General features: G+C 44.4%; 1 protein-coding gene across 2 annotated transcripts in view; it reads left to right on the top strand.

Moving 5' to 3' along the window:
- The first annotated feature begins 218 nt into the window (after window positions 1-218).
- The window catches only part of GMPR (guanosine monophosphate reductase), a 54795-nt gene continuing 33749 nt past the window's right edge, over window positions 219-21264 (top strand). The window contains exons 1-5 of one of the 2 annotated variants that reach the window (XM_067568375.1): window positions 219-392; window positions 9033-9152; window positions 9919-10002; window positions 10910-11083; window positions 19845-19926. In XM_067568375.1, the coding sequence (XP_067424476.1) occupies window positions 306-392; window positions 9033-9152; window positions 9919-10002; window positions 10910-11083; window positions 19845-19926 (547 nt within the window). In that variant the 5' untranslated portion in view covers window positions 219-305. Of the gene's footprint in view, window positions 393-9032; window positions 9153-9918; window positions 10018-10909; window positions 11084-19844; window positions 19927-21264 lie in introns of both variants that reach the window. The other variant, XM_067568374.1, reaches the window with a different exon arrangement.

Below are 21264 nucleotides of genomic sequence, written 5' to 3'. Positions count from 1 at the left end.
CTGCGGCAGGGAGCGCTCGGGCCAGCAGCAGCAGCAGCAGCAGCGCTGTGTCCACGCGCCCGCGCTGAGCCGCCCGGCTGACGAGCAGCAGCTGCCATTGTGCGCGCGCGCGGTCCTCGTCCAGCGCGCGGGGGGACGGACGGGCGGGAGCGCGAGCGCTCGCTCGCTCCCTAGAGATCCCCGCCCTGGGCCGCCTGCAGAGAGACGCGGCGGGCTCGGCTCCGTTCCGCAGCGGGCGCGTGCCGGCGGCAGCGAAACCCCGCATCCCGAGAGCGCGGAGCGGGGCCCCGCACAGCTCCGGCGAGATGCCCCGCGTAGATGCAGATCTCAAGCTGGACTTTAAAGACGTCCTGCTCAGACCTAAGAGAAGCAGCCTCAAAAGCAGAGCCGAGGTGGGGGCAGCGCGTTCACACCGAGCATGCTTTCTGAGTCGTTCCTAGCGTTAACTTCGCCGCCGCTTATGCCCCGGCCTCCGCACACCGTTTTAACAGACGGGGCGTCTCGGGGGTGCAGCCACATTGCAGGCACTGTTTGTGCCGGCCGGGGAAACCTTTACCGTCCCCTCTGCAGCATTGGTTGGCAAGGCGGGCTGGGGTCGGGGAGGGGGCAAGGGGCGCTGCTGACCCCAGTGCTGGCTTGAAAACTAAACAGTGCTGGGACCTTTTGCCAGGAGCTGCTTTCTCCTAACAGGTGCATCGGCGGGTTTTTGCAATGCCCCGTGTGGTGGTGGTGGTGGGGAGGACTAGATGTAATTCACGCAGGAACTGTCTGAGCTAAACCAGCAGCGGGACATTTCCGCTGCCTTGGGAGGAGGGGATCCGAGTCACAAACAACGCATCCGAGGGCGGACAGGCCTGCACTGTAAGATTAACAGCAGACAGAGGAGGTTTGGGGCCGGTGAGGAGGTCAGATGCACGTGCCATCGGCCAGCTGGCCTTGTGGACACTGTCGTTGAAGTTGAACTGAAATGTTTAAAAAAAAAAAAACCAAACAAAATGAGCCGTTTAAGTGCCCGTTATTAACAGAGCAGGAGGGAAGGTTTTAATAGCGTTGGGCCATTGAATGGTCTCTGCCTGTCAGAGGGCTGCGCTCTTGTTCAGCTGGTAACCTAGAACTGGCCAGTTCTTTCTCAGTTGCTCAGTCCCTACAGACTGACTAGTTCTGGGTGTGGAACTGCATGGCCACAGCAGAGGTAGCTCTTCATATGCAGATCTCAGGATTCTGATTGACTGAGGATCATCAGCCAGTCAGGGCATTTCCATAATCACTGCATGGTCATTTTTCAGTAATCTTAACCCTGATTATGGAAACCCCCACAAAACCCTGCCTCTGCATGAACTCACAACAAACATGGCAGCCTCTGTTTGTGAGTGACACCATCCTCCTCATTCACCCTAGATGTTAAATACCCTGTGATTAATAAAGGAATTGCATTGGTTTGGGGAAGGGAGGAGAACTAAGCCTTCAACAAGGGGCAAAGGGGAGCAGTGAGAAAAATGGGGTCAGGGAAAAGGAGTCAAAAGTTGAGGTGGCTAGAGTTGTGACAGACAGGAATTCTGAGAGCTAATCAAAGCAGAAACATTTCACCAAGAATGCAGGAATAAGACTAAAGAGTCCATCTCAGTATGATGATAACTTGAGCAGTGCTCCCTTTCAACTCAATAATAACGGTATCCTGGGCTAATTAACTCATTGCCCTTTGCAGTTCTTCCCTCATAAGCAGGGAATGCTTTTGACCGTTTTCAATAGTTCACTTAAGAAGCATGATAAAATTAAATGCATGGGCCTGACAAACAGGTGGGGCTGTGAGGCAAAGGGCCTCTTTTTTTTTTTTTTAGTGCAGATGTTTGTATGTTTGTTGTACCTGTGATGGGGAAAGATGGGTTGATGGGAAGGGGTGGAAAGCTAGGAGGCACCAGGGCTGGTAAGGGAGAATTGTCTCAGGAGAGCATGATGAAGGGTTAAAAGCATTTTGTGTGATAAAAGTGGCATGTCATTAGAGCTCAATGAAAGCTGATGAAGGTTAAGAAATTGGACACCCTCACTGGAGCTGTAGCAACAGAATCTAACAGTGCCTGAGAGCCAAATCTGAAACAGACAGCCCCAGTTCTGCTTCTAAACAAGAGTATAAATAAAGAGCTCTGGCAAGGGAACAGAGGCTACTTACTACCATGCCTGATACCTAACAAGCTGCTGCTTTGAAGTTTAAATTACCACTGCCTGGCTTTGCAGTTTGAATGGCTTATTCTACACAGAGATAGCACTTTACCTAATAGCCAGGAGTAAGTCACCTTCACAGAGGGACAGAGCACAGCATGGCAAACTGGGCTGTGTATACTCCTTTCCATTGCTGGTGGTCTGCAATGTCTTCCTTTCTTCTTGTTACTTTGCCCTGTCTTGGCTTCCTGGAGTTACTCCCTTGTTTAGAGAGAGGGAACCAAATCTTCAGAAGCTTGAGTTCTGATTTGGGAAAAAAGGGGTGTGTGGGGGGGGGGGGGTTGGATGGGCCAGGTGCTTGCTGGGATACAGAACCCTTCATTTATAAGGGCGTGGATTTGAAATCAAACCTGGGTTGGGTGGGAGTAAGACGAAGTTGTTAGCATCAGATGTTTGTGGGTGTTCTAGCTGCAGTGAATTAGTGGTCTCACTTCAGTTATTCGGGAAAGCAGAGATGCGTATGGGTCATATCATTCACAATTGAGCACACCTGGGGGTGTTCAGGTTTGGCAGTCAGTCAGGCCCAACTGTGCTGCTGGACTTGGGCTCCTGTGTGATTTCTTCTTTTCTCTCCCCTCCTGCACAGACAACGTAGGTGGGGGAGGGGTCCTTCTTTCACTCTGACCATTAGAGTGGAGGGCTGAGCCAATGTTACATTCCTCTTAGCCCATCCCCAGGGAAGGACGGTGAACAGGACAATGGCGTTTTCTCCCCTTTCCTCCTTCCACCCCACACTATCTGATCAGGAGAGGGAGTGAGCCAAGTATCTGCTGGGTCTTTAAGAGCCAGGTGCACACTAATCAGTGCTCGCTTAGTTCTGCCTGCACTAAAATTTAGGATCAGGCAGAGCTAGTGGAGCATTGATTTATGTGCCATCTGACTACATTTTCTGAATACATTGAACATTAATAATACAGGGTATGGTGGATGTTTGTCCAGAATCAAATATTGCTAATATTCCAGATATGACCAATATTAATTTCAGCTCCCTTCTCTGCTGGGTGGGTGGCACATGACAAAGCCACCTTCACCACAATTGGTGCTAAGACCCTTGTTGGCACTTTCAGCAGAGAGACCAAAAACTGCATAGGATGGAGACTACACCACTCTGACAGGTCACTCCAGTTTCAGGCTGAGACACATTTACCGGTCAATGCTTGGGAAGTTTACTCTGCTGCTGCCTGTGCTGGATTTTATTCTGGGGGGTGTCTTCCATTTTGAGGGTTGTTAATTCAGCATTTGTCAGGAAGACTAGCCATTAGTTTAAAATTGTAAGCCGAAAGAAGGCTGGAGAGCTGCATGAAACAAGTGGAGTTGCTCCTCCACTTTCCTTAATGTCAAAAACTCATTTCGTGTAAGGTAGGGTTATCAGCACACTGCAGAATGGCTGCCACTCATGACCTCATTCTTGGGGAAAAATGGGGTAACCTGTTCACAGTAGAGTTTTTTCTTTTACACTTTTTTTCTAAGTGTACTTTCCCATTGATGAAAGGTGCTGTATTAACAGCCGTGGAGACTAAAGTCTTCTCTGTAGATACACAGAAAAAGAGCCTCATTGGTAGAGGGGTTGCAAGCTTCCTCCACAACACTCCTGTCAATATGGTTTTGTTCCTTGAAATGTCATTGTACACCTAGAGTAATGTGAGAGAGACACACAGCACCTACCTGACTATATTAGGTCATTTCAGAGATGCAATAAGAAGTGGAAATGAGGCTCCTTGGAAGAATAAAGGTCTTGTGGTTCAGGCACAGGTTCACATCTTGCCCTATGTCTTGGTGCTCTTTGTATCAGCATTCCCTTTCTTCCTCTTTCCAGGATCATTTGAATGGGCGTGTGGCATGTATATTATTTTAGGCAGTGGTTCTCAAACTGTGGTCTGTACAAGTGCTGTCTGGTCACATGATGCTATCTCTTCCTGTTCCCAACTTCTAAATTGCATTAAATAAAGTAAAAATACATTAAAATGCTTTGCTAATATTAATGTTCCATGTCGGCAGTGGCTGAAATTGCCATATTATGTGATTGTGAATGGGAGGCTAGGTGGGTCTACATGATTGTAAATGGAATGGGAGTTGATCCACAAGGCAATCTCTCTATTAAGATGCAAGCTCCTGTTTGGATTGTAAGCATTTTGGGGAAGGACCTTTCTTTTCCTTATGTGTTTGTGGAGCCTAACAAATAAGGTACTCAGCAGTGACAGGGGCCCCTAGGTGTTACTGAAATAATAAATAATGTGGTTTGCATTATGAAAATGTTTTATAACTCCTGACTTAGAGCTCCAAAGAGCCTGTAAGCAATTTGTCAAAATCAGGTGTTCTTAAGGTATCTGTGTGGGCATTTAAACTCATTTCAGCTCTTTGAAGTGTGTCTCAGGTGAAAGCTGAAGAATGGAAAATGTAGAGACCAATGAAAGAGTCTCAACAGTATGAGGGGAGATATTTCACAGATTAACCCAATGTCTGAATATTGTGCATTTATGTTAACGTTTTCTATTAGGGAGTGCTAAACAAGAGATCTAAACATTTGTTAAATATAAAGAGCAAGTATGTTATGAGCGCTTGTTTTCTGGGCTGAATGAACTCTGCGGCCAAAGACTAACACATTTATAAAAAATAAATGGCCAAAGGTTTATGAGTCCAGGATATGGTTGTCACTGTATTATTATGTATTATTAGTATTGCAGTAGTACTTAGGACCAGGGCCTTACTGTGCTGCGCATTAAATGTACACTGTAGACACTGAACAAAAAGACAGTCCCTGAGATGATAACACCTTCAAGATATTACCATACTGCTATTTGTTACTAAAGACCAGGATTGAAACCCTAGCCCCGTTGAAGTCAGTGGGAGTATTGCCAGTGAAGCCAGGATTTCATCCCATTTTTAAATGAAAGAGAAGAAAAAATATCAATATAGGCTGACAAACTGCTTGAGAGCTTAATCATTTATAAAATAATTCAAAATCATCTTGACCCTTCCTTCGCTATAACTATCACTTCATAGAATCATAGAGTTGGAAAGGACCTTAGGAGGTCATCTAGTCCAACCCCCTGCTCAAAGCAGGACTAACCTCAGTTAAATAATCCCAGCGAGGGTTTTGTCAAGCTGCAGCTTAAAAACCTCTGAAGATGGAGATTCCACCAGCTCTCTAGGTAACCCATTCCAGTGCTTCACCACCCTCCTAGTGAAAAACTTTTTCCTAATGTCCAACCTAGATCTCCCCCACTGCAATTTGAGACCATTGCACCTTGTTCTGTCATCTGCCACCACTGAGGACAGCCTAGCTCCATCCTCCCTGGAACCCCCTTTCAGGTAGTTAAAGGCTGCTATCAAATCTCCCCTCATTCTTCTCTTCTGCAGACTAAACAAGCCTAGTTCCCTCAGCCTCTCCTCATAAGTCTTGTGCTCCAGCCCCCTAATCATTTTTGTTGCCCTCCACTGGACTCTCTCCAACTTGTCCACATCCTTTTTGTAGTGGGGGCCCAAAACTGGACACAGTACTCCGAATGCGGCCTCACCAATGCCGAATAGAGGGGAATAATCACTTCCCGCGATCTGCTAGCAATGCTCCTACAGATGCAGCCCAATATGCTATTAGCCTTCTTGGCAACCAGGGCACACTGCTGACTCATATCCAGTTTCTTATCCACTGTAACCCCCAGGTCCTTTTCTGCTGCCTTGCTCATCAGTCCCCAGTCTATAGCTGTGTGTGGGATTCTTCCGTCCAAAGTGCAGGACTCTTCACTTGTCCTGGTTGAACCTCATTAGATTTCTTTTGGCCCAATCCTCCAGTTTATTTAGGTCGTTCTGTATCCTATCCCTACCTTCCAGGATATCTACCACTCTCCCTAGCTTAGTGTCATCTGCAAACTTGCTGAGGGTGCAATCTACCCCATCCTCTAGATCATTAATGAAGATGTTGAACAAAACCGGTCCCAGCACCGACCCTTGGGGCACTCTGCTTGTGACCGGCTGCCAGCTAGACATGGAGCCATTGATACTACTCGTTGAGCCCTATGCTCTAGCCAGTTCTCTATCCATTTTATAGTCCATTCATCCAACCCATACTTCTTTAACTTGCTGATAAGAATACTGTGAGAGACCATATCAAAAGCTTTGCTAAAGTCAAGGTATATCATGTCCACCGCTTTCCCCACATCCACAGAGCCAGTCACCTCTTCATAGAAAGCAATCAGGTTGATCAGGCATGACTTTCCCTTGGTGAATCCATGTTGACTGTTCCTGATCACCTTCCTCTCTTCCAAGTGCCTTAAAATGGATTCCTTGAGGACCTACTCCATGATTTTTCCAGGGATTGACGTCAGGCTGACCGGTCTGTAGTTCCCTGGATCCTCTTTCCTCCCTTTTTTGAAGATGGGCACTATATTTGCTTTTTTCCAGTCCTCAGGGACCTCCTCCAGTTGCCACGAGCTTTCAAAGATAATGGCTCTGAAATCACATCAGCCAACTCCCTCAGCACCTTCGGGTGCATTGCATCTGGCCCCATGGACTTGTGTATGTCCAATCTTTCTAAATAGTCTTGGACCTGTTCCTTCAGCACTGCGGGATGTTCACCTCCTTCCCATTCTGTGCCGCCCAGTGCAGTAGTCTGGGAGCTGACCTTGTCTGTGAAGACAGAGGCAAAAAAGGCATTGAGTACTTCCGCTTTCTCCATATCCTCAGTCACTAGGTTGCCTCCCCCATTCTAAAAGGGCCCACACTTTCCCTAATCTTCCTCTTGTTGGTAACATACCTGTAGAAACCCTTCTTGTTCCCCTTTACGTCCCTTGCTAGCTGCAACTCCAATTGTGCTTTGGCCTTCCTGATTTTATTCCTGCATGTTCGAGCAGCATTTTTATATTCCTCCCTAGTCATCTGACCAAGCTTCCATTTCTTGTAAGCTTCTTTTTTGTGTTTAAGTTCACCAAAGACTTCTTTGTTAAGCCAAGCTGGACGCCTACCATATTTGCTATTCTTTCTGCACATCGGGATGGTTTGTTCCTCTGCCCTCAATAAGGTTTCTTTAAAATATAGCCAGCTCTCTTGGATTCCTTTCCCCCTCATATTAGCCTCCCAGGGGATCCTGCCCATCAGCTCCCTGAGGGAGTCAAAGTCTGCTTTTCTGAAGTCCATGGTCCGTCTCCTGCTGTTCTCCTTTCTTCCTTTTGTCAGGATCCTGAACTCGACCATCTCATGGTCACTGCTGCCTAGGTTGCCACCCACTTCTACTTCCCCTACCAAATCTTCCCTGTTTGTGAGCAGCAGATCAAGAGAAGCACGGCCCCTAGTTGGTTGCTCCAGCACTTGCACCAGGAAGTTGTCTGCAACACTATCCAAAAACTTCCTGGATTGTTTGTGCTCTGCTGTATTGCTCTTCCAGCAGATGTCAGGATGATTGAAATCCCCCATGAGAATCCGATCCTGTGAACTGGAAACTTTCCCTAGTTGACTGAAGAAAGCCTCATCTACCTCGTCCTTCTGGTCTGGTGGTCTGTAACAGACACCCACCACGATATCACCCTTATTGTTCTTACTTCTAAGCTTAACCCAGAGATTCTCAACTGGCTAATCTCCAGTTTCATACTGGAGCTCAGAGCAGTCATAGAACTCTCTTACATACAGTGCATCTCCTCCACCCTTTCGCCCATGCCTGTCCTTCCTGAACCGTTTATACCCATCCATGACAGTCCTCCAGTTGTGTGAGTTACTCCACCAAGTCTGTTGTTCCAATCGTGTCATAGTTTCTTGGCTGTGCCAGGACTTCCAATTCCTCCTGCTTGTTTCCCAGGCTTCTTGCATTTGTGTACAGGCACTTGAGATAACTAGCCGATTGCCCTATTTTCTCAGTATGAATCAGGAGGCCTCCCCTGCTGCATCCTCCTCCTCCTGCTTCCTTGTGGTGTCCCACTTCCCCACTTACCTTCGGGCTTAGGTCTCCGTCCCCCATCGAACCTAGTTTAAAGCCCTCCTCACTAGGTTAGCCAGCCTCTCCGCAAATATACTCTTCCCTCTCTTCGTTAGGTGAATCCCGTCTCTTCCTCGTAATCCTTCTTCTTGGAACAACATCCCATGATCGAAGAATCCAAATCCCTCTCTTCGACACCACCTGTGTAACCACACACTTACTTCTGCAATGCGATGGTCCCTATCTGGGCCTTTTCCTTCAACAGGGAGGATGGATGAGAACACCACTTGCGCTTCAAACTCCTTTATCCTTCTTTCCAGAGCCACATAGTCCACAGTGATCCGCTCAAGATCATTCTTGGCAGTGTCATTGGTGCCCACGTAGAGAAGTAGGAAGGGGTAGTGGTTTGAGGACCTGATGAGTCTTGGCAGTCTCTCTGTCACATCCTGAATCCTAGCTCCAGGCAAGCAGCACACTTCTCTAGTTTCCCGATCCAGATGGCAGATGGATGACTCTGTCCCCCTTAGGAGGGAGTCCCCGACCACCATCACCCTTCTCTCCTTCTTCCTATCACTTCTCATTTTGACTTCTTCCCTACCTTTCTCCCTCCCATCTTCCTTCCCTACATGTCAGCAAGGCTCTTCTCCTTATCATAGCTACAATATTTTGTTTTATTACGTTTTTGTTCTCAGCTGAGAGGCAGAGTGAGGATGCTTCCAGTGGAAGCAGACATTGGCACATCTAGGAGCAAGAGCACTGCAGGAGGAGTTAGAGGCTGGGCTCAATTCTGTTCCCACTGAAATCAGTGGTAAAACTCCTCTTGTCTTTATGCTGCATATAATTGTGACAGTTTGGCCGTAATTTCTGTTGGTATAAAGTACTTACCAGAATTTGCATTCATTCCTCACAGGTTGATCTCATGCGCACCTTCACGTTCCGCAACTCCAAGCAAACATATGTAGGGATCCCCATTATAGTCGCAAACATGGACACCGTGGGCACATTTGAAATGGCACAGATTATGACGAAGGTAAGTGCTGACTTTCACCTTTCTCTGCAAAAACTGGGAAACCCTTTGTTTGGTGACAGAATGTCATATCAAAAGGCAGTTGCATGCGTTCGATATGTGCATGGGGACGGGGGCTGCAAAAAGAGGTGTCTTTTTTTTTTTTTTTTTTTCCCCCACACATCAAGATACCTAACCCAAGATAGTGCTCTGCATGTAAAATCGTAATGAATACAAGGCAGAGGTGATTTTTACCTTGATGTCGCTAGTTGAGGTCAGACCCCCAGTGGGGGAGGGGGGATAGAGTTCATGTTGTTTGAAGTCTTTGGTGACATTACAACCTCATATGACATAGAGTAATTGCTTCTCTACTGTTTCTATTTATAAATTGTGCATTATGTAAGAGAAATCTGATAACCTGCATGATCAAAATCTTTATCAGATAATCTAGTACAGCTACTGCAATCAGAACTCATTAGCTAATTGGTCTCTAGCCTCATGCCTCACAATACATCCATTGTGAGCAAGAAGCTGAGAATACAGTGTCTAACTGTATACTTAATGGTGGATTATTGCCTGTTTAGACACTGATCCTGCAAGGTGCCAAGCACTCTGAACTCTCACTGAAGAGGAATCAGGATCAGGCCCTAATTCATTATTATTTCAAGCAAGATGAGTATAAAAGTAAGACTCTGTGACATGTCATAGTGTTAGTTTGCAGCTGCAGTATGGAAGAAGGAGAGCTGACTAACTTGGACATTAATATCAGTTTGCTTGTTTCTTTTTCTAGCATGCAATGTTCACTGCTATTCACAAGCATTATTCTCTGGAAGAATGGAAACTGTTTGCAGTCAGTCACCCAGAATGCCTCGAGGTACATTCCCATATTGTGAGTTCATTCTGTGCTGCCTTAAAGCAGCAGCCTATGTAGGGTTATGAAAGTCATTCTTTCATGGAAAATAATACCCACGGTATTGTTTTGTGTTCTCTTGACATTGCACAAGGTGTTTCATTATCTGTGGCTCATTTTTAAATGATATTTTAATTATAAGGGGCTTGTCTGAAGGTCAACCTATCATTTAGATTCAATGGCTTTTTTCATATATAGTACTAGAGTAGAGAGAGGCTGAAAGGAATATCCAATGTCAGAACACTTTGGCACTTATATATGGATCTTACAAATAGATAGATTGAAAGCACATTTTGTGTTGCTCAGTGATTGAAGTAGTATGGTCTGGTGATTAAATGCTGAAGCTATTTGTCTATGAGCATAAACCCATAAGAAGGACAACTGAGAAAGAGATGTGCTTGGTCACACTGGTAGATTAAGGGAGGATTGAGTGACTTGACAGCTCCAAGCCCTCTTGGGGACCCCAATTTTTGCAACTCTGTCTTTCTGGAAATACACAAACTGGTTGGGTTCCTGTGTTTTGTTGATCTGGGCAACTCGGATGAGGGTGGTTGCCCATGAAAGAATCCACTGATACATTAAGGTACTTTTACATTAGTTTAAAGATAGTTTAAATTTAAATAGGGCTTATAATATGCCACTACTGTAACTGAGGAAGAGCCACAAAACAAAGTGTAGATAACTGATTGATTTGTCCCACTATGGTATTTATTTCTGTATGGTTTTACATAACAGGACACTGGATAGTTTCCAGCCTGGGTTTCTCTGGAATCTTACAAGGGTGGGTGGAAACAAATGCAAGAACTACACGCTTGTCTGATCTCAAAGAGCTGCTGATCATTTCTCCCTCTTTCTCTCCCCCTCCCTCCAGCATGTAGCAGTGAGCTCAGGCAGTGGGAAGGCTGATTTGGACAGGCTAACAAGTATCCTGGAGGCCATTCCTCTTATCAAGTACATCTGCCTGGATGTGGCCAATGGATATTCAGAGCACTTTGTGGAATTTGTGAAAACTGTCCGTGCCAAGTTTCCGAATCACACCATCATGGTAGGTTGGTAGAAAAAGGGTTTTGGGGTTATCCAGGGCTCAAATTTTGCTGATACTGGTTTGTATGCCATACCAGCACTTCTGGTGCAGGAGGTCTATCTATTTCTGTAGGATTTAAGTCCTCATTAACAAAATAAAGGGGCCTGGAATTCTGTTGATTTACCTCTGCTGAAGGTCTCACCCTAAGCTCCAGTCTTTGTGGTTGCAAATATAACTTTCCCCACATGAACAAATATAGTGCTGTCTTCCTGAGCTCAAGGACACAGGAAGTAGCTCTTTAGGGTTTGATCTGCCCCCATTCATCTCAAAGGGTGCTGACTGAAGCCAAATAATGGCAGTTTAATAAAACATCAGTGCTATCACTGTTTCACTAATGTTCAAAGTTTACTCTAAGATTGTGGTTAGAGTTTGGGATTGTGGGCAGAGAATTAGGTTTTTCTCCACCTCCCACCCTTCTCCCACACTGACTCTGACCTTTAATCATAAATTTTGCAGTTTCACCTTCCACGTCAGTGGTTCCAAACTGAGTTCCACAGAGCACTTACTGGTAGCGTGCACAGACCTGGCTGATCACATGGTGCTGGCTTCTCCTCCTTGTTGCCAGCTACTAAATTATATCAAAGGCATCTAAACATAGATAAATACTTTCCTAATGTTGTACTGGGTCAGCAGTTGCTGTAGTTGCCACAGGAATGTTATGCACTCATGAATGGGAAGGGGAGGTGTCAGTCCAGTGACTGGAGTAGCCACTGAGTGGACTTCACATGCCCCCACCATGGCATACTTACCCCTTCTCAGTTCACTTGTGTTGTATTCCTCCTGTCCCATGAATGCTAATGAGTAGGGAGTTTGTGTGGAACAGGGCACCATGCGGAGGGTGTATATACACTCTTGATAGCATCCCTGCAGCAGAACCATACCAGTTCTGCCAATGGCCATCATTGGCCAAGGAGTAGGGGGGCTGAATTTGTTCCTTTGAAAGCAGCAAGGGTTCTGATATTAGAATGATCAGCAGACTCTTAAGGCTATTGGCCTTTCTTCAAACCAACACAAAAGAAACCACTTGCATGGGCAAAACATTGCTATTCTTTCATGTCACTCACAAAGCTCCTCCACCACACACTTAAAACCACTGGAAAAAACAGGTCATAACCAGCTCTGATCCTGCTTGAAGCAGAATGGAGCTGCATGTTCATGCAAGTCAGGGGAGCCCAGGTTCCTCCCACCCACATGGGATGAAGCCACAGTGAAAAATGGGATGGGGTGGAGGAGGAAGAACAAGTGACTCAGCTTTCTTGCCTGCTGACATCTGCCTTGTTGTAAATGGGAAGATTATGCTGGAGTGCCCATGGGGATGTGGGTAACCATCATCTAACAAATAGGCCTGCTGCCAAAGTGACCAGAGAAGATGCATGTGTGTGGCCCATTCCTGCTTTCTTCACACACACACATCTCCAGTGACTTTAATAGGAGTTTGTGGATGTGCAAGGAAGGCAGGATTGGGCTCTGGAAGGACTGGCTTCAGTTTTTGAATGAATGTCTTTTCATTTCTGATTAAATGAGTCACTCACAATATTATTATTTATATTCCAGAGACCCCAGCTGAGGTCAGGGCTGCACTGTACAAACACATAAGAGACAGTCCCTGCTCAGAATAGCTTACAATCTAAAGAGACAGAGAAAGCATTACTATTTCCATTTTACAGCTGGAAACTGAGAAATTAAGTGACTTGCCCAAGGTAACACAGGAAATCAGCTGTTGAACCCAGATCTGAGTCCCAGTCCAAATACCTTAATCATCTCCTTTCTCAGTTACCTTCTTGCTCTCTGCAGTTTTTCTACTGTTCTCATTAAAATTCTTATTATTATGATAATTATAAGTCCTGTTTTAGTAACAGTACCACATATATAGTCCTGGCTCACTGGATCTGAATGACACTAGCCTATTTGAGGATGGTTACTTTTCTGATCTCCTGCACAGAGATACATTTCTACTTCTAAAAGCCTATGAACAAATTCAGGGCAATTCCCTCCCTCTTGAAAGCCTCTGTACAATCCTAACACTTCAAATACTCAGACAGCCTGCAAAGGCTGTGATTCAGCCGCCGCGCCGCCCCCGCCCCCCCCCCCACCCCCCCGTCCTCAAATTAGTTTCTTCAAATTGCTTTTATGCTTCTGTTCTACCCCTGCAGTGTTCTCTGTGCTCTTATGGTTTTGAAATGAAAGCTCTAGCAGTTAAATACTAGGTCTAAAAATAACCGAGTGTTTTAATAGCTGAAAGTGATCCCCAGGATCTTGCAGGCTGCCCTGTTCACTCTCAGAATGACCCCTGTAGTCGGCTGGCACTAGGAATGTCGTACAAAACTGTAACACGAACCAGGGTCTCAGGGAATGTTTGTTCCCATGGGTCATGTAACAGGTTCAGCTGTGAGTCTGTAATGTTCTGTGCAAGGCAAGTACAGCACCTATGCTATCCACCACGGGGCTTCTCATTGGCTTTTGCCCTACGTGTCGATGGAAAGGTGTCTATTGTGCAGTGGGATTTGGGAGAGTGGGATTTTTATAAGATTTGTTTTTATAATCTGTTTGGCTTGCTTTCTTCTCCTTCTGAGTGTACCTAGCTCAGATATAGCCCTTTTCATCCGTGCATCTCAGAGCACTTCACAAAGGAGTTTGTGTCATTATTCACATTTGACAGGTAGGGAAGCTGAGGTTACCGAGAAGCGAAGTGATCTGCCTTATGTTATCTAGCTAGGCAGGAATAGACCTGGAAATAGGCCCCAAGTCTCATGAGTTCCAACCTAGTACACTGTCCAGTAGGTTTCACGACCTCCTGGTATTAGGGCATTATTACAGTATTTTGTATATCAGCAGCATAGAATCAGAAAGTTAGGGCCTGATCCTACCGTTATTGAAGTCAATGTCAAAACTCCTGTTGGCTTCAGTGGTGGTGGATCCTCTTCTTACAGAGAGAAATCTAGTCTATATTTACCAATCTAGTTTTAAATGATAGGGCTTCCATAATTTACATTGGAAGACTATTACACAGCTTAATATATGGCTCTGCCAGTAATTTTTTTTTCTGATATTCATAGAATCATAGACTATTAGAGTTGGAAGGGACCTCAGGAGGTCATCTAGTCCAACCCCCTACTCAAAGCAGGACTAATCTCAGCTAAATAATCCCAGCCAGGGCTTTGTCAAGCCACAGCTTAAAAACCTCCAAAGATGGAGATTCCACCACCTCCCTAGGTAACCCATTCCAGTGCTTCACCATCCTCCTAGTGAAAAACGTTTTCCTAATATCCAACCTAGATCTCCTCCTCTGCAATTTGAGACCTTTCCTCCTTGTTCTGTCATCCACTACCATTGAGAACAGCCTAGCTCCATCCTCCCTGGAAACCCCTTTCAGGTAGTTAAAGGCTGCTATCAAATCCCCCCTCATTCTTCTCTGTTGCAGACTAAACAAGCCTAGTTCCCTCAGTCTCTTATCATCCTGAACTTTTTTAATTCTCTCCCATTACTCCAAATGATACCCCTGTGCACCACTCTAAATAATTCCTCTCCATCCTTGGTATTTACATTAAGACTACTGGAACATCTCCCCTAAGTTGTCATTTAACCAAACTATACATACTTAGCTCTTTGGGCTGACTTTGTTTGGTGACATTTAGTCTTGGATCTGCTCAGAATATCACGACTACCATGACAGTCATAGTGGGACTGTCTCAAATGGTTTCTGGCTTATTTTGCTGAGAGGGGCACAGTCTTGATCTGATGTTTGGGCTGGGATTACAGGTCAGAAGAGATATATCCTAGATACGTCCCCTCACCTTGATCCATTGCCATTTGTCAGTGGTCTTTTACCCCAGCTTTCAATCAGCATGACAGTGTTCCTGCCTAACTCAATGTAAGCTAATAAAAACAAAAGTGGAACTAAGTACAACTCCACAATCCACAAAGCACCACTTCTGGGAGAAACCATGACACCAGGACTCACCACATGGGTACTACATAACATCCCCATATCATCAGCCTATCAAGGCTACCCCTGACTGAAGCTGTATTCCCCCGAGGACTGAACTTCTGGCCCCACCATAGAACCTGATACCATAGTAATGTGGAGAACTAGAAGAATTTTTTTGCCGACTCTGCCTCCAAGAATTCTTTCACAATAAAGACAACACCACCCACAACTACCATGTCCCCACTGATAGTCGTAAGAAAAACGAATCATCTGACTGGAGACCAACCAGTGGACAAAACCACATACTTGATCGTTACATTGAGTGCTTCAAGAAGAAAATAAACTGAAATTCTTAACAAACATCACATCCACCACAATCTCTCCACTGCCAAGAGGACAGCTATAGTCTCTGAAATCCAACCACCAAATAGTGATCAAACCAGCAGACAAAGGGGGCACAGTCCTCAACTATGATGACTATGTCAACAAGGCCAACCAATAGCTGTCTGACACCACCTACTGTAAAGAACTCAAAGAAGACCCCATACCACAATTCATTCAGGAATTTAAGATTATCATCAATTCCTTCCCCAATAACTCCAAGAGAAACTCTACAATCTCATCCCCCACAAACCCACTCTAGAGATCTTCTACATGCTTCCCAAGACATACAAACAAGGGAATCCAGGCAGACCCATCATATTTGTCCACGGAATTCTTACCGAAGGTATATCGGGACTCATAGAAACCATCTTCAAACCGCTCACCACACGAAGGGCCAGCTTCTTCTAGGAAACTCTGACTTCCTCCAGAAACTCCACAACATCAACAACTTCTTGCCACCAGGGATGTCAAGTTATGCACCAACATCCTTCACCATGACAGCATCACTGCCTGTCTCAAATATCTAAAAGACTATGGACAACACTCATATATCCTCCCCAAACTCAACCATTTTAGTCTCCCCTTTAACTTTTACATTCAGCAACACTTTGACTGAACCTTGGGAACTGCTATGGGTACTGGGATAGCTCCCAAATATGCCAACTTCTTCATAGCCCACCTCAAGGAAGAATTTCTGGAAAAATGAAACATGAAATCAATGATATACTTGAGATACATCGATGATATTTTCATCCTCTGGGCAGACAACCTAAATGCCATCATAGATTTCCACCACAACTTCAACCACCACCACCCATCCATCAAGCTCTCTCTAGAACATGCCCATACCAGCATCAACTTCCTGGACATCATGACCAGCTTGAACAATGGAACCCTACAGACAGCTGTATACAAGAAACCCATGGATCGCCACACTCACCTCCAGAGATCCAGCAACCACCTCAGATACACCAAGAAATCTGTTATCTACTGATAGGCACTCAGATACCACAGAATATGCTCTGAGTAGAAAACCCAGGTTACACACCGAAACACACACACAAAACCACCTTCACCAAAGAAGAATATTCCACCAGAGAAGTAGATCATATCATGGAATGGGCCATCTTTTTTGTAATTCTGTCAAAAAAAAAGGTAGTTGTATTTATAAACGTATGGGATGAATCCTGTTCCCATTAAAGTCAATAGTAAAACTCTCAATGACTTCTGTGAGGCCAGGATTTCACCTAGGATGTTGCTCATGGTTCTGCCATATTTGTATAGATCATATACAGACCTGGCACGAGCCAGTGTGACTTTAATTGAAATCACAAAGTCAAATGAAGGTAGGGCTGAATTTAGTCCTTGATGTGTAGGGCCAGATCCACTGCTGATGCAGTTTGGCATAACTCCAACCCTACTGACTTCAGTTTAAGCCAGCTGCAGATCCAACCCATAGTGACTTTTAAAATTAGTACTGGTTCAAATTATTTTACTCTTGTAGGAAGTAGAAATTAGATTTACGTGATAGTAATCTCTCCTTGCCTTTTATTTAAAACCGGTTCTACTGCACATTAGATTTTCTCCAATACTTTGGTACTTCAAGATGGCTGGGATTTTCAATGGTATAGTAAATTCCTTAATTAATTAGTATGTTCTCTAACTAATTCCCCCAGTGCTCTACATAGCATATCATCTGTGGTGGCTTATTTGCATGTGTTTCCAAGTACTCTTTTACCTGCTCTTTATCATTAGTTTTTTGTACGGGTTCTTCATCCCTACTGCTTGTCTATACTTTTCTTTTCAGGATTTTCATAATGAAGTACTCCTCTTAGCTCCATGGAGGAGTTTTCCAAACCACTCAGTTTTGGCCTAACTCTGCTCTCCCACTGAATTCAGTGGTAAAACTCCCATTTAACTTCAGTGGAAGCAGAGTTAGTTTTGACCTAAGTGCTTTTGAAAATCTCACCCTCCCTGCCCTAATAACACCATTCAGTTTTGCTCCTAAGATATTGGGCGTCCATAGACATAGATAGATAGATCCATTTGTATACACACACACACACACAAGGAAAAGATATTTGGTGGACATGAAGGTCTTTTCACTCCCACTATGAGCAATATGAATGAACATTTCCAGTAGTGCTGTCTTTGTGGGAATGGCTTCCCGTTATGGTTTCTGATTATCACTTCTTGGGCCATATAAGAAATGATCAGACTGCACACTAGTGTGTCAGTGAGAAGAACAGTTTAGTTAAATATACATTTGAAAAAGTTAGTAAAAAATAGCAAGTGTGATACTTCTGAACGTCAACAAAGGTGCTTGCTTCTATATCGATCCAAACCCATCGAAGTCAATGGAAAGACGTCCATTGACATTAGTGGGCTTTGGACCAGCCCTATTTGCCTAGGTTTTTAAATGTGTTGCACATACTCTGGTATTTGACAGTGTCATAACATACCAATTATGCTGTCCTCGTGGTAATCTGCTTTAGCGATACAAAGTGCTCTCTTAATCTTGCAAGTGCCATGCTCCCATCCATCTCACCCAAGAGCACCCAACATACAGCATAGCAAGAGGCTGCAGGACAGGAAAGAAGCCGCACTTTGCTGGAAGCTCTGAGCCAGTTCTACATCTTGTATTTTCTGCTGGTCTTTCATTTTTTATCTTCTTCTTTTTAAAAAATCAATTTCATACGGTTTTAAGTGTTTCCGAGATCACACTCTGCTGCCTACAGTGATGCTGATTTGTTAAGTGCCTCAAATGGTGACTTGCTGACTATTTTTCAGTTTTATTAAAAGGGAACTGAAATGCATTTAAAAAAATAAATAGTGAATTACAAGCCAAAATCAACAAGCAGAGAATGGGTTCCTTGGACAATTCCTGTTGACTTCAGTAGGCATTGTGACTGAATAAGGACTGAGTAAATACTGAGTTAGGACTTTAGGATTTGCTCCCTGCTCTTCCACATCGGTGCTGCCACAAACAATTGCTTTCGTAAGGATCCTTATTTAAAGATGACCTTAAGTGGCTTTTTACCTCTCAAAACCTAAGTTTAAATCTACCCTAAAGTGAGTAACACATAATAGCACAGGGATCACAAATGGATGATGCATATTGTTTGCATTAACCTTGATTCCTGCAGGCTTTGCAAGAGTTGTGCGTGGTTAAGGATGCATGCTCTTCCCGTAGGTGTTGGCATGCATATTCTTTGGGCATTTGCTGCTGTGGAAAATGACTTGGGGATTTGGCCCTACATGAATAGATGATTCACTGGAAAGGATGCAGGGTTCTATCCACTGAATACAATAGGGAGATACCTGCCCTCTTCTTGCCCCATAACAATGCTGTCTCAGAGTACCCACCAAAACATTCTTTTACCTTCCCCCATTCTGATAATTGCTGACAATTTCAGGCAACATATTTCTTGAAAACAAGCCAGTGGCATTTGGACCCAGCTAACTAACCGCTGCCTCTTGTTAGAGATACAAGTGTTTTCAACACAACTCAGCTGCATGCAGTAACATGCACTATAGCAAAATTCTGCTGACCAGTACAAATGATGTAGGCAGAAGTGGTTACAGGATGCAAGAGCTGTTGTAACAGTGCTTGGAATGCTAGTGAAATGTTTGGAGCATTTGGGTGTGGATCAGAAGCATGTACAAACCTCAAGACCTGGAACTGGTACTATAAATGCCAACATTCTCTAGTGTAGACCAGCCTATAGTGAGACCTTTGGGTGTCTTTTAATTGCTGCCACCTTACCTGCTATTCCTCAGTTCATGATGCTTGCAGTAAAAATATGCTGCAGTATTTATTGCATTATAAAATGAGATCTAGACTGCTATATCAGGAAATTCTATAGGAAAATTCTCTATACAGGCATGGATTTTGAAAGGGGAGAAGGAGGTGTTCTTAGCTTCCTCTGCCCATATTTAGCTTCCATTGCTCTTTAGTTATCAAACCTTTTGTAGCATAACTTGGGGGAAGGTGAGCTCATTTAGAGATGGGCCTGAGCTGCAGACTCACCCATGAAAGTTCAAGATGGTTTGCATCTGGGGTTTTAGTACAGCCTGTTATTGAACAAGAGACCAGCCACAAAATTGAAATCTGGGACTGGGCTTGGTTTCCAAGCATGTAGTAAGTTTAGGGATGTTTGGGCCAATCACCAATCTCATTTGAATCCAGGAGGTACCTGTGCGATCTGTCTAATTTATATGGAGTGTATAGTGGACAATATGGTAATAATTTAATAACTGAAGTACAAGTCCCTACTGAGTTAAGTTAACTGTTTGCCCTTCCTGGAATATCAGATAGTACAAGAACTGAATAAAAACAGCAATATCCTCATTTTCTATTGTATCTGGCTTTAAAATCTCCCTTGTGTAATATTGTTGCCTCTGTCTCAGGCAGGTAATGTGGTGACAGGAGAGATGGTGGAGGAACTTATTCTTTCTGGAGCAGATGTTATTAAAGTGGGTATTGGACCTGGTAAGTCAAATCTGGGCTGAAAAATGAAGAAGTGGGTGAAGGAGATGTTGCATAGGTGAACTCAATGTATATGCCACAGCCACTCACCTATGCACAAGGTCACACTGTTTAAAGGTACCTGGGCCCACTCATGTTAATAGAATCATAGAGCCCATCCCCAGAGACAATATGTGTGAGAGATAATGGGCAGGATATATGCATAAAGAGCCACAAGAATGATTAAAAGATTAGTTAACAGTGGAGTTTCTGTGGGAGTTTGTAAGTGGAAATTTGAAGGCTTTTTCCCCTTTTTTTCTTTTTTTTGGGGGGCGGGAGGAAGAATAGGGTCTAGAAAGAGAAGACGGATGGCAACTGAGTCAGCACTAGAAGTGACCCAAAAAAGAGAGGAGATGAAGATAGTCAGATGCAGAAGCTGTAGGATGTATATCATCCTTGAGTAGGTATCTGATGGAAGTTACTTATGCATGAGAGGTCACGTGATAGTGCTCGTGGTAGAGAAGATCCAAGGATTAGGTGGAAACGATGATGGAATTCAGACGGGGACTTGAAGGTATAATGCAAGAAAGGAGGTGATAACAGACAGCTCAAGATTTCCAGACACCTCCCAAACAAAAGGACTTGAGAGGAGACTGTCAGAAGAGGGGGGTGATATATGGAAGAGAGGAAGAAAAGAAAGAGAGCCTGTCCCTCTAAGAGAGAGGGAGGGATTATAGACACAGCCAGGGACCAGAACCTAAGGGAAAATAAAGATGGTGTACAGGGGACTGTGGGAGAGAACTTAAGACAGATTCATACCAACAGGAAGAGACAGGCTTATGTGATTGGAGACTCCATACTCAGAAGAATTGACAGGGCTTTCATCAGACCAGATCCAGAGAACAGAAGTGTTTGTTGTCTGCCATGAAAGGGTATGAGATGTGGATTTGAAGTTGAAAAGTGTCTTGATGGGAGAGCGGAAATATCTGCTGATTGTGTTGCATGTTGGGACAAATTACACTTTTAGATTCTCATTGGAGTGGATCAAGGGCATTTGCACTGAGCTAGATAAGATGTTTAACGAAGTGGAAGATCAGGTGATTTTCAGCAGAAAGCTTCCAGTCCCTAGAGAAGGAGAGCAAAGGCATGACAAGATAACGAAGATCCACAGATGACTCAAGGATTGGCGCTATGAGGCAGATTTTGGGATGATTGGCCATTGGGAGGCATTCACAGACAGAAGACTCTTCTTGACTGATGGACTCCACTTGAGTATCTGGAGTATTAACTTTCTGGGAGCAAGGCAGGTACAATTGATAAGAAAGGTGTTAAACTGGGAGATGAAGGGAGAAGGTTCTGGGA

The sequence above is a fragment of the Emydura macquarii genome, unplaced genomic scaffold (genome assembly GCF_026122565.2).
Source record: "Emydura macquarii macquarii isolate MOO-44397 ecotype Brisbane River unplaced genomic scaffold, CSIRO-AGI_Emac_v2 contig_2890, whole genome shotgun sequence".
In the NCBI taxonomy this organism is placed as follows: Eukaryota; Metazoa; Chordata; order Testudines; family Chelidae; genus Emydura; species Emydura macquarii.
This window is presented reverse-complemented; position numbering and strand designations above follow the sequence as displayed.